The sequence below is a fragment of the Plectropomus leopardus genome, chromosome 16, assembly GCF_008729295.1.
Source record: "Plectropomus leopardus isolate mb chromosome 16, YSFRI_Pleo_2.0, whole genome shotgun sequence".
Classification (NCBI taxonomy): Eukaryota; Metazoa; Chordata; class Actinopteri; order Perciformes; family Serranidae; genus Plectropomus; species Plectropomus leopardus.
The window spans coordinates 5,704,838-5,720,938 of NC_056478.1; the positions used below are offsets into that span (position 1 = coordinate 5,704,838).

The 16,101-nt window shown below is 39.8% G+C and overlaps 2 protein-coding genes across 2 annotated transcripts in view; both read right to left on the reverse strand.

The window, feature by feature from the left end:
• The window catches only part of znf410 (zinc finger protein 410), a 12,822-nt gene extending 7,574 nt beyond the window's left edge, over positions 1–5,248 (reverse strand). Inside the window, exons 1-2 of the mRNA XM_042503908.1 lie at positions 5,218–5,248; positions 3,302–3,408 (exon numbers count right to left, since the gene is read on the reverse strand). Of these exons, the coding sequence (XP_042359842.1) occupies positions 3,302–3,408; positions 5,218–5,248 (138 nt within the window). The remainder of the gene's footprint in view (positions 1–3,301; positions 3,409–5,217) is intronic.
• Positions 2,292–13,420, reverse strand: cipcb (CLOCK-interacting pacemaker b). Its single transcript, XM_042503100.1, is given in 5 exon segments — positions 2,292–6,692; positions 6,694–7,590; positions 9,877–10,043; positions 10,121–10,282; positions 13,038–13,420. Coding segments are annotated over 4 exon segments (1,215 nt in total). The 5' UTR covers positions 10,230–10,282; positions 13,038–13,420; the 3' UTR covers positions 2,292–6,650.
• Between the last annotated feature and the right edge of the window lie 2,681 nt (positions 13,421–16,101).

Sequence of the window (16,101 nt, forward strand, 5' to 3'; positions counted from 1 at the left end):
TTTTTACTAGGTGCACTGTCATAATTAATATTGCTGCAAATCACTGACAAATCCCAGGCTGTGGGTTTTTTTTTAAAACTTTGTATGTAGTATATTGAAAATAATTCATTTTAGTGGGTTTTTTTTTTCATCTAATAACATAGTGGTACCATGACAAAGACCTTAAATTTAAAGGGTTTAATTTTTTTTTAAATNAGTATATTGAATTTTTTTTTTTCATCTAATAACATAGTGGTACTATGACAAAGATCTTAAATTTAAAGGGTTTAATTTTTTTTTTAATTAATGAAAACTTGACATTCATGATTGGGACTGATGCTGGTTAGGAATAACAAAAAAAAAAAATAGAAAATAATATCAATGTATGATATTTTTAATAGACTGATTCTGAAAGGTGCATATTGTGTGCAGAGCCATACCAGTGCATGTGTGTAATTCAGATCTGTTAGTTGTGATGCCTCTGGTTTCAACCAGTTTTTTGTTGTCTGTTTTAGTGTTGCTGCTCTTAAATTTCTAAAATGGTACTTTTTTGGTTTGTTTAGATAGTAGCTGTGTTGTTTAACCAAGTAAAAATTGTTTTTCTTCTTACGTTTTTATATTTTCATGTTACAACCTATGGATAAAACAAGAAACTTTCCTTCTTTTTTGCAAGATATTTCATATTATAACAAGATGTTTTGCCACAAAAATGTAAAAAAAAAAAAAATAAATAAATAATATATGGCTGGACCGTGTACAGTGGTTCCCAACCTTTTTCCTTCAGGAGCTTCTTTACTATCACTGAGTACACTGAAGACATATCTTAGGTATATTTTATATTAAATCAAGATAAATGTTGAAAAAAAGACATTGTGCCTGTGGCCCCAGGACCCCAAATCTCTACATCTGCCCCTGGTAATAATAATAAGTGCTCAATAAAAAAAAGAAAAGTTTTCCACACAAGGATCTATCATTGTCACCATCCAGTGGTCAAAACTGTAAACTACAACGTCCGACCAGACGACTCACTCTGGAATCACAGAGGTATTAAGGCTTTATTGCTTTATTGCAAGTTAATAAATAAATAAATATATGCATTCAAAATACCTGAAATATTAAATATACTGTAGGTTTACAGTAAGTGACCCGAGAATGTCTTCATCCTTTTATTGTATTGTGATTTTACCTTTTTATTTTGCAACTACAATTGACAACATATTTTGTTTTCATCTTAATTGATGTTGTGTATTTTATCAGAAACTTAATTATTTGTTTGATTATTTTCTCTATAAGAGCAGTAGTGTACAAAAACTGGAGCCAAGATGAGAATCCCCCCTTCTTTTTTTGGCTGTAAATTTAAGTAGAGCTGCAACGATTATACGAATAGCCAACTATTTATCAAGTGAAAATGTGCAACATTTGGTGCTTCAAGCCTCTTGAATGTGAGAATTTGCCCTTTTTCTGTTCTGTTGGTTTTACAAAAGAAGCAATTTGAAGGACTCTGGGAAACTGTGAAGTGCATTTTTCCACTTTTTAAAAAAGATGAATTAATTCATCATGAAAGTAGTTGCTAGTTTTCAGCTGTATTTTCAAGTGCAAATATTTGAAAGCTTAATTTAAAGGCCTCATATCCACAAAGGTATTCTTCTGTTATTATGACTGATGAGATCTTCAGGTTCAGGTTGAATTTGGGGGGAGTAACAGTCACTAAACTACACAACACTTGTCTTAATACGACAGCTGTGCAGTGTCCCACCAAAGACTTTAATCTAGTGATTTACTGCAAATTATTTAACAAGATCCCTTAATTAAGGCCTATTTGAGGGGAGGTACACTGAAGAGATTAAATGGTTAATCCTCCGTATGTTAACAAAGTATAAAGTGTGTAACAAGGTGTCTACCAATGATGTCCATAAATCACATACTTTATGATTTGGGATATTTACAACAAGCACAGCGACTTTAGTTTCAAAAATGTAAAGAATAAACCTAAGAAATATTTGACTGCAGAGGAACAGATATATGTAGATATATTTATGGTATAATCTCTCACTTTGGTAAATCATCTCATTATTCAGTGATCCATTTGCACAACTCGAGCAGAGGTTTATTTTTAATTTCTCCACATCTCCAGGTTTGCTAGGCAGATGAGAGGTGTGTGGAAAACTGCAAAAATAAACACCTCAAGTCCCTCTCACCTCTATCAAAGATCCAAGACTTGACACTTGAAAACTCAAGAGGCAGCAGCATTAATTCAGCGATAAAGTGAAAAAATTAAAATCATATCCAAGAATCATATCCAAGAAGTAAAGTTTCTTTGGAATGACATTTATTACACCAGCAATGAGCCTCTAACGTAAATGTACAAAAATATTCCTAAAGCATGTTACAGCAAAACCTTTCTCAAGCAGAGATTTTTGATTGATATAGCTGAAGTATCATTATTTATAACTGATGTTTTGCATTTATATTTTTAGAATAGAAAATGGATTGCCGGCAAACCACAATACATCCAATCTGCCTAAATCTACTGAGGTGTTTCCACCACAATTCCTTTGTTTCACATAAAAAAAACAGCAATTATTTGGGCTGATGATCATTTTGTCCATCATGAAACATTTTGATAAAATATTCACAAATATTTTAAAATGAAAAAAGGCCCACATTTGAATAAAAACTTCAAAATCCAGTGTTATAAAATTACTTGTCGTATTGTACAAGCAAAACTAGCCGTTTTGAGTTATCAGAAAATTGCGGTCACATAACATGATCATTTCACAACGACAGCAACAACAATCTTTAAACAGCATGTAGCATATATGAACAGAAACATATGATCGGATACATAAACTATCCTAAACGTTATATGACAGTGAGCTCATGGTAGCCACTCTCATGAATTCATGTGCTATGTTTAAAGCTGATGGCAGCGAAAAAGTAAACCTCTTAAAAAAAGGCTGGACATGACCATTGTTGTTGTGCTTTTTAAACAAAACTTCGACCTTTTTTTTTTTTTTTTTTTTTTATATATTTTCACTCGAGTATTGGATAAGCCAGACCTAATTTCAGCAGAAGGCAAACATCGTCATCATTTCAAAGATTTTCTAACTGTACAGAAAAGCTTTAGAGGAGCAATGTGTAGGATTTAGTGACATCTAGTGGCAAGGATTGGGGATTACAACCATCTGAAATTCCCCCTGGTTCCTCCATTGTACATTGTACATTTTTATCGGGAGCAGATTTTCCGCAGAGGTCTCCTCATCTCCAAAACAAACGGACCAAGTGATTAAAACCTGTAAAAACGCTGAAAAAGCAGTTTTACATCCCACTTTTGTGCGTCTGTGATGCTGTTCGGGTGTTGCCGACGGGCTGCTAGCTCGGGCTGGCTGATTTTACTGGTGGACGAATTAACCGCAGAGTTCTCTTCGGCTCCAAATCAAACAGACCATGTAATTTAAACCTTTAGAAACACCGAATACAGCAGTTTATGTTAAAAATCAGTGTTTTTACAACACTTTTCGGCTCGTCATTAAGGGGCTGTAAACTATAGCGGCTGACATGAAATGCAAATGGCCCTATCTAGAGCCAGTGTTTGGTTTGTCCCTTCTGGGCTGCTGTAGAAACATGACTGACTCTGAGAACGAGGAACAGCTCCACATTTACATTTAAACAGCTCGTTCTAAGGTAACAAAAACACGAAAACTCTTAATTTCAGTCGATTATACATTAAGAACACAATCTTATCATATATGATTTCTGCCATTACATCGCCCTAAATCCTACACACTGGACCTTTAACAACAATATCCACATGAATTCCAAGAATATAGTACTTGTCGTTGCATCTGACTGAAGAGAAAATGATCAAAAAAATATTTAATTATTACATCAAATATTAAAATACAGTTAAAGACACAGAAAATGCAAAAAGTGTGAAACTGCAAGAAATTAAAAAAAAGAAAATTGGACAATGTAAGTGTTATGCACAGCTGTCCGTTAGGAATAGTACGTATACACTGGTAGTGTGCTTATGATGCCTCTCAATGCACTTCAAGTAATTTAAAAAGACTGCCTCAAAAGGTGCTACCGTAGCTGCCGTTAAATTCTGCCCAGAAATTGCTTAAGAGCTGCTCTCAGATTACTTTAGTGCAAATGCAAAGCTCTGTGACAAGGTTTGGATATTAAGGCCATAATTTATAAACATACAAAAAGTTTATATGAAGCATCAAAAACTGTTCCTAATTCGGACAACAAACTTTTTCCGGACTCATGAGGCCCAAATTTGAGCTGGTCTCAATCAAGAAACTCGACTTGATGTTCGTCTTAGTGGTTCACAAAATGATCATTTCATACAGGTGAAAAACAGACAAAGCTTTCAAAAGTCTGCACTTAAATTAGACAATACACGTTAAATTACATCCATGATTATATAAAAAAAACACACAAAAAATGACAGAACTCATACACCAGTTAGTGATAAATATACAACAGGAAGCACTCTTTACACTGGGATGTTACCAGGAAGCATCTGAATGTCTGTTAAGAGCTTCACTTCCAGCCACTTTGCACTACAGCTGCCATCAACATGATGGGAATGATAAACTTGAAACAGTCATCGAGGCGTGCCAAATCTTCCACATCAAGTTCAAAATGCAGCAGGAGTTTAAAAAAAAAAAAACACTTTAGGCACATTTGTCTGTTTTAAGATGCTGCCTGGCAGGAGGCCATTCAATGTGACACGAGATCATTTCCATAAGCCTGTCATAATGATTATCAACTTTACATAATTGTAACTGCTGCCTAAAATAATTTGGATTATGTGCACTCTTTGACTGTTGACTGGATGTCTGTCAGTGGAACATAGCTGAGAGGACTACCATGAATGATGCAAAACTGTTGAAACAACAGAAACGTCAACTGAATTCAATCAAAGTAGAGAGACATTTTCAGCTGTTTTTCAGTTTTACATGAGAACACCTGGTCATGCACTGTTAAAGTTTACATATGCAGTCTTTAAATTTTGCATAAAAAACAACACAAAAAGCTGTATTCACTGCTTCATGCATGGGATCCAAATCTCTCAAGGTTCTTGATTGCCGATGAGCAAAAGATTTCTGTGCAACAGAGAGGCAGTTTCAGCGGAAGAGTCGAGTCAGACTGTAGTGTAGCAGAACTGAGCTGTGGTTTTGGCCCCGTTTCACCGTAGGTCCCAAACACACCGAGTCGGCAGCTGCTTACCGAACAGCACCGTCAGTGTGTGGCCGACCATCGCACATAGTTTTTTCTCACAGTGTGTCCTTCACTGATGGCACTGCTCGACCTTATCTGTGGCTGTCTGGGTGATTAAGCTTGTTGATTCAGGGACAGAATAAATGGTGAAAGGTCTCAGTGACCCTGCAAATCCATGATTTCACTGATTAAGTGAGGGTTCTTCTCGTTTTTTTCACCTCTATTATTTTCTTTGTCCACAAGCTAAAGACATGCCCCACATGCTGGAAAGCTTTAATCATTTCCATGGTAACTAAAATCTAAATCAGTCCTCTGATGCTTCCCTTTTTTTTTTCACTAGTAAATTGGTGGAGGAAAGAAGGTGGCTAGTGTCGGACACGAATGAAGCCAGTGTCCTCAGCGCGGGCATTGACCCCCGCTTCAAGCAATTAAATTTACTGTCTGACAAAGAATAGAAACAGGTGAGTCTAACTGTAGCTGAAAACTGTGGGTGTTTGCTTTGCATCTAGTGATCTGGCCTGACCCACAGTGTTCGAGTTATTAATAATTAACACAAAAACTGCACACAGTAATCCACCTTCCACCTTCTCTCCCCCCTCTTTATAACACAAGGGCAGTGGCACCAAGTTCTACCAAAGTCAGGTCATGATAGTGTGTATGAACGACACCCTCAAGTCCCATCGCATCAAATCGAAGCTTCGAATATTCACACGTGATTCGGTGTTTCCCACAGAATGACAGTATGTGTGGCAGTAGCTGACGACGAGGGGGGCGGTGGGTGTTCTTTCATGTTTTGTATTTTTGAAATCATTATAATATAATCATATCATGCAGATGTTTGTAAGTGAAAGCGAAGTTTTAAACCCAGCAGAATGAACGGTTAAGTTTCACTTTCGATGCGCCTGACATTCTACTGCACCGTCTCTGCCCCAGTGCATTATAAATAACCAAACGTATATATATGTATTAATATACTCCTTATACCGATATTCTCACTTCATAATCTGAGCGTCATGAATTCAGAGCGAGTTTCACAAATTCAGTGGCAAAAAAAATGGTAGTTTGCTTCTCAGTGATGTTTCCTGGATTGTAAAAGCTGACCACCTCTCTCACAGGTGCAAAACTTATGTGCTCGCTGTCAACTGGCCGTCAGCTACAGTTTTATCAGTCCAAGCACAACTCTTAACAAAAGAGGCAACAAAAAGTCTTTAACTGCACTGATTCTTCGAGGTCGGCTTGGTGTGTCAGGGCCCTCAGGCAGCCGGCAGCCAAAATGTAGGCCACAGCACACTGTCTGAATGAGAGAGTTGGGGGCTGGGTGTGTATTGAGGAGCACATTACTTTCGGTCCATCTGTCTCTACACACACCACCCCCCCCCCGAACACTGGCCTTCCTTTACCCATCTCAGTCTGAAGGATTACCCTCTCGCCCTAGTCTAGGTCTAATCTGCCTTTAAGCTGGTCTGGGCAGCTCTCTCCCTCTCTCTCTCCAGCCTCCTCCTGAAGGCTGGCCTGCAGCTTTACAAAAATGCTGTTGTCGCCGCTACACAGAGCCTGAAGGAAGAGGTCTGTGTGCTCTTTTAGCCGGTCCAGGTCGCTCTGGGTGCGTCGGTTCTGCCTGGTGAGCTCCTTAGTGCGCATCGCAATGTCCAGCAGGCCGGATTTGCTAAGGATGTTGTATGTGTTGCAGAAGCGCTTCCTCTTTATGTCAGCGTCACTGTCACTGAGGTTACATTCTGCTGGCGAGCTGCTCTCCTGGGTGACCATCCGGGGAACAGGGCCAGTGGTGTGAGTAACAGACAGGGAGGTGGGAAACTCGGCCTGGCTGACAACTAATGAAGGCTTCTCCCTGGCAGGACTGCTGCTGGCCCTGGTTTCTGTTGTGGGGACAGAGAGTCGGCTCTGGAGCAGAGGGGACGTGGTGGCGGGGGTAACAGGAAGACTGGGAGTGGTTGAGGCTGATTTAGTAGTACACAGATTTCTCTGCTGCTTCTCTCTCAAACAATGTTCCCGGTGGCTGGAGGTCAAACTGCTGCCCTTCTCTGACCCTGAAGAAGACGAGGAGGAGGAGGAGGAGGAGGAGGAGGACGCCCCAAGGTCGGAGGAGGAGGAGGAGGAGGAAGCAGTTCCTCTCCCTGAGGAACTGGAGCTGTCCCCAGGATGTGGAGCGATCTTGGGGTAAGATTTCAGGATTGGAAGATACTTCTTAGGGCGCCTGTGTCGAGAGGAGGCTTCTTTGGAGGCAGGTGAAGCTTGACGAGAGACCACAGGCTGAAGGAAGACCACCTGAGGCTGCTGGACTACAGGCTGGACCACGGGCTGGACCACCTCCACTGTAGGACTGAACCCCCAGGGCTTCAGAGCAGGAGGATTATCACGAGGCTGCAAAGGGAACAAAGACAAAATTGAGAGCATTAAAAAAAGCGGGTCCCACGAGCACTTGCCTATTTTACATTTGTTCGTTTTCCTTTGTTTGTTTGAGAACAATGAAATGATTTTTTTTCCAAAAAGTGAGCAACTGCAACTCTCTTCGCAGAAGATAAGAACAGAAACCATGAACATATCGCACCAATTAATCATTTAGTCCATGAAACACTAACACCCTGACAAACACCCATCACAAATATCCACAAAGCAGAGATTCCAGCAAAATTAATGACTTAATGCAGCAAACAAACCCATAAATCATAAACTTTGTGTGCGACAGGAACAATAAGATTTAATTAGGGTCCCATGAGTACAGCGATGCAGAAAACACAGACGGAACAGCAGAATTTGACGATAAAAATGGAATTAACTTTCAAAAGCAGAAAGTGGTTGTTATATGTTGAAACTAGGAGCAAGAGCTCCTAAGCTAAAAAAAAGGGTGTCTTCCACATTATTGGACCCTTCAGTAATGTGGAAAACATCCTCTAAAGACATTGTCACAAAAGGAAGGAAACGAATCAGAGCACTGTCTAATGAAATGTTGTCTTCAAAATTTTCAAAATTATTCATACTCATTAATTTTTCTTATCAAATTGTTGACATTTTATTTATGCACGATATATATATTTATGATAGTACACTTTTCTAATGACAAAACAGGCTCAGAATAAAACAAAAACACGGAATGTGGGGATAATCATTAAAAAGGATTTCATTGGTCCTTTTTTAATCATTTAAATTGTCAAAACTTCTAATGTTTTTTTCTGATGATTAACTGTCTATAATAGTGTCTCCACTGCTCCCCACAGAGCACTGTCACAGCCACATAGCAACCCAATTAGATGTTCTCAGATAACTAATCCCCGTTTAGAGGATTGGTGTCTGATGCAGATCTGACTACACAACCTGAGTCTGACTCATTCATGAGGCAGCTGTCACAGGTCAGACTCCAGTCTGCGGCGGAGTATCCACCTTACCATTAAACCACAGAGTGACGTTACATAATAATCAAATAAAGCTCCACTTTGACCTTTTAATGTCTCACTCACACTCTTGCTTTTCTTTTAAACATAATAACTGTAGGTATTTTATTTTATATGATACACTTCAATAGGCCAATAAATTATTTGAATTTGTGAGCATCTCCTAACAGAGAAAAAGAAAATAAAAATATGTGAACTTGAAAAATATAACCTATCAAGGCAGATATTATGTAGACTAATGACAACATTGTGGTTATATGCATTCAATATGAGATAAATACAAATTAAAACACACACAGTTTTGATGACAACACTTGGCAAATTATAAATTACAGTAAAAGAAAATATTTCAGGTTTAGATAGTCACGGATTTGAAAACAGATCCATTTTGTTTCACACTCTTGCTAACCCTCACACTCACGCTCTCCGCTTCTCTCTCTTCATCTTTAGGTGCCCCAAACGAACTTTTGTCCGATAATATAACTTAAGTAATTTCTGTCCCAGGGTCAGATGACGAGTGCTGATATGCAGTACATTCATTCAGACAAAATGCACATGCAGGTTACACCCACATTGGGTTCGTCATAATGGAGTATGAATATTAAGGATACACAAAAATACAGAAAAATAACTCAGCTTGAGGTACAAAATGTGCCAGTGACAATTCTACATAAGCAAAAAACAAAAATGACAAGTTATTTTAAGAAGAACAGCACTGTCAGCAACATTGTGGTGATATGATGGAAATAAGTAATTTCAATTAATCATTAAAAATTAAAAGGTTTAATGCAGACTTGAGTGATCTCATTGAGTTGAACTAAACTGGTGTGCTCAACAAAATGTTTGAAGACATAATCTTTGTCATAAAATCTTAAATGACCCATTAGAGAACCAGAAATCAATTAAACATCATTTTTGGTTTTCACGGTCTCATCTTTTTGCCTATTTTCATTCTTGAAATAAGTTGGCTTTCATTTTGAGCTCCTCTACTTCAAGTTTACGTCCCTCCTGTTGGTCACTCATTTGTGTCAACCCTGAGAACCTAAACGCATTTTGCTTACAAAAACGACGTAACAATTTCTACTCGATGTTCACAATACAGTCATTTTATAAATTGCACGTGAAAAGAGAATATTCACGATATCGCCCACCCCTATTTAAGGTTTAGGAATGAATCTGAGTAGAAACGGGGAATAAGTTCTTCCACACAGATCAAGTTATCAGCGTTATGTTATAGTTTTGAGTAGCAGCAGTGTACCTGCTTGAGGAGGACGTTGTTCATGATGATCATCGGAGAGAGGCTGGAGTAGGAGCCTCCCACCACAGCCAGCTGCGAGGAAGTCTGCGGTCCCTGCTGCACCACAGGGCGGGGTGAGTCCTCAGAGTCTGTGGTGTCCATGTTGCTCATGTGCTCTGAGCTTGCATCTATAGACAGGAGGAAGAGTAGCTTCAGTGAAGTGATCCAGTGTAATCTAAGCACTGTGACAGGAGTTTGGTCAAACCTGAGAATCCAGAGTCTCGCTCTGAATCAGTTCGCGAGCCCGCAGACTTCATGATGCGTGGTCTGTTTGCTGCCCTCGAGTGGGTCTCTGCCTTCCTCTTGGTGCTCATCTCGTTTCCTGCTGCACTGACGACGTCCTTGGCTCAGCAGGCTCTCACAGCAACTACATGGCCAATGACAGAAAATGGAGTTGTACACTTACATTTATAACAAGACAAAAAGCGTTAGCTGACGGGTTAAGTTAGAGCCTGGCAGCATAGGCGTAGTGGTAGGTGATGAGGTGGGTAGTTAACGAGAAGGAAGTGGGTATACTCTCCTATACACAGACCAGCCATAAAACTAACACCACTGACAGGTGAAGAGATTAACCTTAGAGATCAACCGATATTGGTTTGTCGGGCCGATACAGATAGTGATTATACTCAAACTCAATGAGGTTTTACAGTAAAAGTTCCTCCCACACTGACACTTCTTTGCATGTATTGCAGACTGCCTCCCCTGGTGTTAGCTGAGCATAATACGCACACTTTTTCTTTAATTAATTTCATGTATGATCATTTACCTAAAACGCTGATACAGATAATTGGCAAAATGTCAAATATCGGGCCGATAATCCGCCAGGCTGATAATCTGATGACCCCTAGTTAACATTGACTATTTTGTTATCAAGAAATTTTGGGCTGGGAAACCTGGGGTCCTGGGATTCATGTGGATGCCCCCCAAAACACTCAACCCACCAAAACACTGTTGCAACAAAGTAACCCCCCTAATGGAAATGGCACTCCCTTGATGACCCTCCAGGCAGGACAATGCGCCAAGCCACACACAAGGAATTTGACAAAGAATGTCAGGTGTCAACCTGGCATCCAAATTCCCTCGCTACAAATCTGATCGAGTATCGGATGTCCCGGTACCTCACCTCACAATCCACAGAACCCAAAGGATCCGCCACCAGCACCCCAGTGCCAGACACTTCAGGACAACCCAAAAAGGCCTGTGTCCATGTATCGACAGGCCAGAGCAAAATCCAAGGAAACCTCGTTGTGGTTCCTGGGTATCTTTCGGGAACCAGCACGTCCCATGTAAGCTCGCTAAGATAGTGATCTGGGATATTTGTGGCCAGGTTGATGTCTTGAGCTCTTTCTTACATTCCTCAGGCCATTTCTGAGCAGTTTCTGGGGTGTGGCATGATGCATTGTCCTGCTGTAGGGCCACAACCAAAGGGAGTGCCGCATAGCCTCGAGTGTTTGGGTGGGTGAAGGGCGACAGGTGGCATCTACACAAATGTCAGAACAAAACGTTTCCCAGCGTCACACTGCATTGTATCAAAATGGTCAATGTTGTTCACTTCACCCGTCAATGGTTTTAAAATCATGGCTGATAGGTGTATTTCAGTGATAGGTGGGTATACTATAGTTATTTCAATATTGTGATATAAAACAGCTGTTAATGGTTTTACAGGCTGCATTAACATTATACATTGTCTGACCTTACTGGACAGTTCAGGGTGAGCATAATTAACAATGACACCTTTTATATTACCTGTTTGGCCATCTTTTTTTCCCCACAAACAGCATTTAAATTATCCTCCTTTAGTTTTGCCCAATCAATGCCACTGAATAAAAACATCAAACACCATAGCTATCGCACAAAACATGTTGTCAAAGCACCCATATTAATATTAAAGTATTCAGCGCTCTTCTCCTTTCTTGCTGTTCTGATGACGTCCTTGACTCAACAAGCTCTCACAGCAACTACATCAGCATTGAAAGAACATGAAGATTATTTCTTATATATAAGATAAACACACAATGCTTTCGTTAAGAGGTTCAGTTAAACAGTGGTGTAGTTGATAAGGTGGATGTACTACTAGGTAGATGGTAGGTTACTGAGTCTGAAGTGGCTATATTTTCCTATATATTCCAAAGGTTTTTTGGCTGATAGGTGAGTATACTGTAAACGGTCAGAAAAAGAGGTGGTTATACCCCCACTACATGTGTAACCTCCACTACACCAATGCTGGGCAGCATAGCCATATCATAATATGTTGGTAATACTATACTAAAAGAGATGTACTTACACTTTTTTTGCAATTTTAGTACACATAAGGTACCAGAGTGCATTAAACAGCATCAAAATAGAGCATGTTTATCAAAAAAGAGCCAGTGGAGGATCCCCTGCACCCTGACAAAGGTCCAAGCTGGGCCAGTAATGTCCTAAAACTATAGAAATATCCTAAAATCCAAGAAATATCCTCAAATTTGAGAAATTTCCTTAATTCCTAGACACGTGCTAAAATCTTAGACATGTCCTACAAGCCAAGAAATGTAACAACATCCTAGAGTCGTCCAAACAACTTAGAAAGTCCTCAAATCCTCGAAACATCTTAGATCCTTAAAACGCCCTCAAATTCAAGAAATGTCCAACAACCTAAGAAATGTCTGAAAATCCTTGAAACACCCTAATATCCAAGAAATTTCATACAACCCAAAAAATGTCAGAAATGTCAGAAAACCTAGAAAAGCCCTAGGTCCAAGGAACATCCTAAAAATCCTAGAAACGTCCTAGAAACGTCCTAAATCCAAAAAATGTCCTAAAATCCTAGAAACATGTTTGGGGCTGCTGCACTGGCCCCTGGCCTCCTGTCATTTTGCACAAGTGGCCCCCATGCAAAACAAGTTGAGTGTGCCTGATAGACGCTGAATAAGCTGAAACCACAAACGTTAATTTTGCACGTTAACATTAGCTTTAACTGTTGATATAAGACGACCTAACGTTAGCTAACTAGCTAAACACAACCGAACACTTCATGAATGAACACAATAATAAAAGTTAGCACTTTTTTTTGGCTACCATTAGCGTACGTTAACGCTAACGGTTAATTGAAAAGCTAACGTTAACCGACGCGAAGTACTTACAGTTAGGGTTAGTTGACGTTACAAAAAACACCACAAAACGTTAGAGAAACACTAAAGAATATGCCTGAGTTACGTTGTCCTCGGATATGCTCCCACGACGCTGATTTAAAACCCGGAGGATGCGAGCTTTCAGCCGGGTGGAGGTGTCCGCTGTGTCTCGGTGACTTGTTTCCGTCGGTGTGGCCGCGGCTGCTGCTGCCGCCCAGCTACGCTCACTGGAACTCGGTGTTCCACGGTACAATACACGAGACACGCCGCCCCTCCCCTGTCCGCTCGGTCACATGCGGAGCACGGTGGCAAAAACAGCCGTTAACCGTTGCAGTTTAGTTGTCTTTTACAGCCGCCAAAACAGAAAACAGACCACAGACGGGCGGTGCGCTTTCACTCACCTACAGACTATTGTTCCGGGGCAGCGGAGGACAAAACGGGCACGGTGTTAGGTTCAGACACGCTGCCATATTTGGTAGTGAAGGGCGTGGTTTAGTCTGGAGTAGCGTACACGTCACAGCTACTCCCGCCCACTGTTCAGATTTCCTGGCTTCTGATTGGCCCGCGGAGCCAGCAGCTGAAAAACGTGACTAGCTCCGAATGTGTGGCAAGTTAAGGACATTGTGTTCAGTGTGCAGTCAGGAGGTGTACTGTACAGCGCAGGCATCTCAAATGTACTGTCGGGGAATCCAGTGACGCGAGGTTGGGAGCGTAATGTACTGGTGTATTACATAACAGCCTGGATGGCCCACAGCTAACCTAACTGAGCAGAGCACGTCTGATCTGCAGCGTGTTTTAAAGGAGTAAACAAACATTACCCCATCGGAACAAAACGTTCTCACGTGCAGACATGCTGCTCCTAACTTTATTAATTTTTTTTATGAACAGCATGCCAAAAAAGAGGATGAGGTGGCATGGTTTCTGATGGAAGTGTGTAAAGAGAAGCAAGACATAGACCAGGGATACTAAACTTGCTTTGATTTGGGGGACACTTTTGCAAAATAACAAGGGCCCAGTCACAACAGCCCAATATCTGTTTCTAGGATTTTAGGACATTTCTTGGATTTTATAATGTTTCTAGAATTGTAGGATTTTTCTCAGATTTGATGACTTTTTAATGATTTTTCTCAGATTTTATGACTTTTTAAGGATTTTAGGATGTGTCTAAGATTTTTAGATATTTCTACAATTTTAGGACTTTTGTAGTATTTATCGGATTTTAGGAATTTCTCAATTTTAGGACATTTGAGGCATCACTAGGACCCCTTTCAGGGGATGCTGGATCCTCAACTGGTGCTTTTTTAAATATATAAACAAGCTCTATTTTGATGGTGTTTTATGCACTATGGCACCTTATGTATACCAAAATGTATACCGCTTTTTGTCTTGTTGTATACAAAAACAATTCCCAATGTGAATCATTTTATTTTCATTGCGAATTAGAAAATGATTAGGGGGTTCAGTTCCTTAATTAACACTAAGTAAAAGTACTAATACCACTCTGTGAAAATACTCTTTTACAAGTTAAAGTCCCACATTGAAATGTCACTCAACTAAAAGTAATTAAGTATAATCAGGAAAATGTACTTTAAGTATTAAAAATAAAAGTAGTCAATGAAGAGACGAACAATAAAACCTCAAAATTATATATATATAAAAAGAAAAAGACTTAAATGTTAATCAAAATAGTTGGCATTTAATTTTCTGTCAATTTGCTAACTGATTTATCTGCCAGTCATTTCTGCTGTTCTTTCATAAACTCTTCTTCTACAGTAAGATAAATATAAAATACAACCATTTAAAGTTGTAAGTGCCTCCCTCATGCCAAAATAATACACATAAATCCCTCTCAGTGCTCAAAGAGTTATTTGACATGCCTCCCCTAGTGCCCCAGTGACTAGCCCTTCCCTTCTCATAAATGACAAATAGTCCCTAAATCATACATTTTAATGACAGCTACTTTTCATCGCTTCACAATGCTGGCGAGACTGAACATCCAAATATGTGAAAAGAGGAAGCTCTGTCCTGTTATGTGCAATACCAAATGAGGAAGCATTGTTGTTTAATTAAACCACACCTCTATCATCTCACATGTCTCTGGAAGGCTGTGAGCGCAACACAAGTCAATTGATTAACAGTAACCTCTTGTGCTTCGTTAATAATGTGCCTATCTGCAGAGCGGTGTCAGTGAAAGAGCTCTCCGTGTTCTTACGTGTTGCAGATTCTGATAGTCTACCCGATCAAATAGAGATGCCACAGAGGTTCCTCACATTTAGGCTGCATTTTATTGAGTACTATGTCCCATTATTAGTATAAAAAGTTACATACTTAATGTTTTTTGTCAATTTCAATACACATATAACAGTTACAACTCTGCAAAAGTCACAATGAACATGAAGTCATGAAGGTTTCCAGCCTCTCTTTGAGTTTTGCTATTGGTCTGACAGTTTATCAGTGAACACCTGAAGATGGATTAAGGCCTTAAAGGGACAGTTCATCCAAAAATCAAAAGTATATATGTTTTCCTCTTACCTGTAACGCTTTTTATCTGTCTATATTGTTTAGTGTGAGTTGCAGAGTGTTGGAGATATCAGCTGTAGAGATTTCTGCCTTCTCTCCAATATAATGGACCTAGATGGCACTTGGCTTGCGGCGCACAAAGCGCCAAAAAAATTAGATTGGAAAAAATCAACAGCAATGTCTCTTTTCAGAAATCGTGACCTGGATACTCGAGGTAATCCGCAGATCTTGTCAGAAGCAGATCATGGAGGAACCTTTTTTTCCTACCGAACTATGCTCGCTAACTGTATTACTGCACAAAGTAGGTGTGCATCGTCATTCACTTTGTTACTGGTGGTGGTATCTTGAGTCCAGTACCAGTACCCAACGATTTTTCCATACATTATTCCATAGGAGCTCCATGACTGGCTTCCTGTCTTCGGGGCATTTTGCAGTACTTCCACCTCCTTTCTGACTCCGCAAAGTTCCATTTTCTCCACTGCAAAGCACCCAAAGTCGGCCAAGGTGTTCTCACCCAGATGCACTCGTAGGTACCGGACTGATTTAACATGAATCA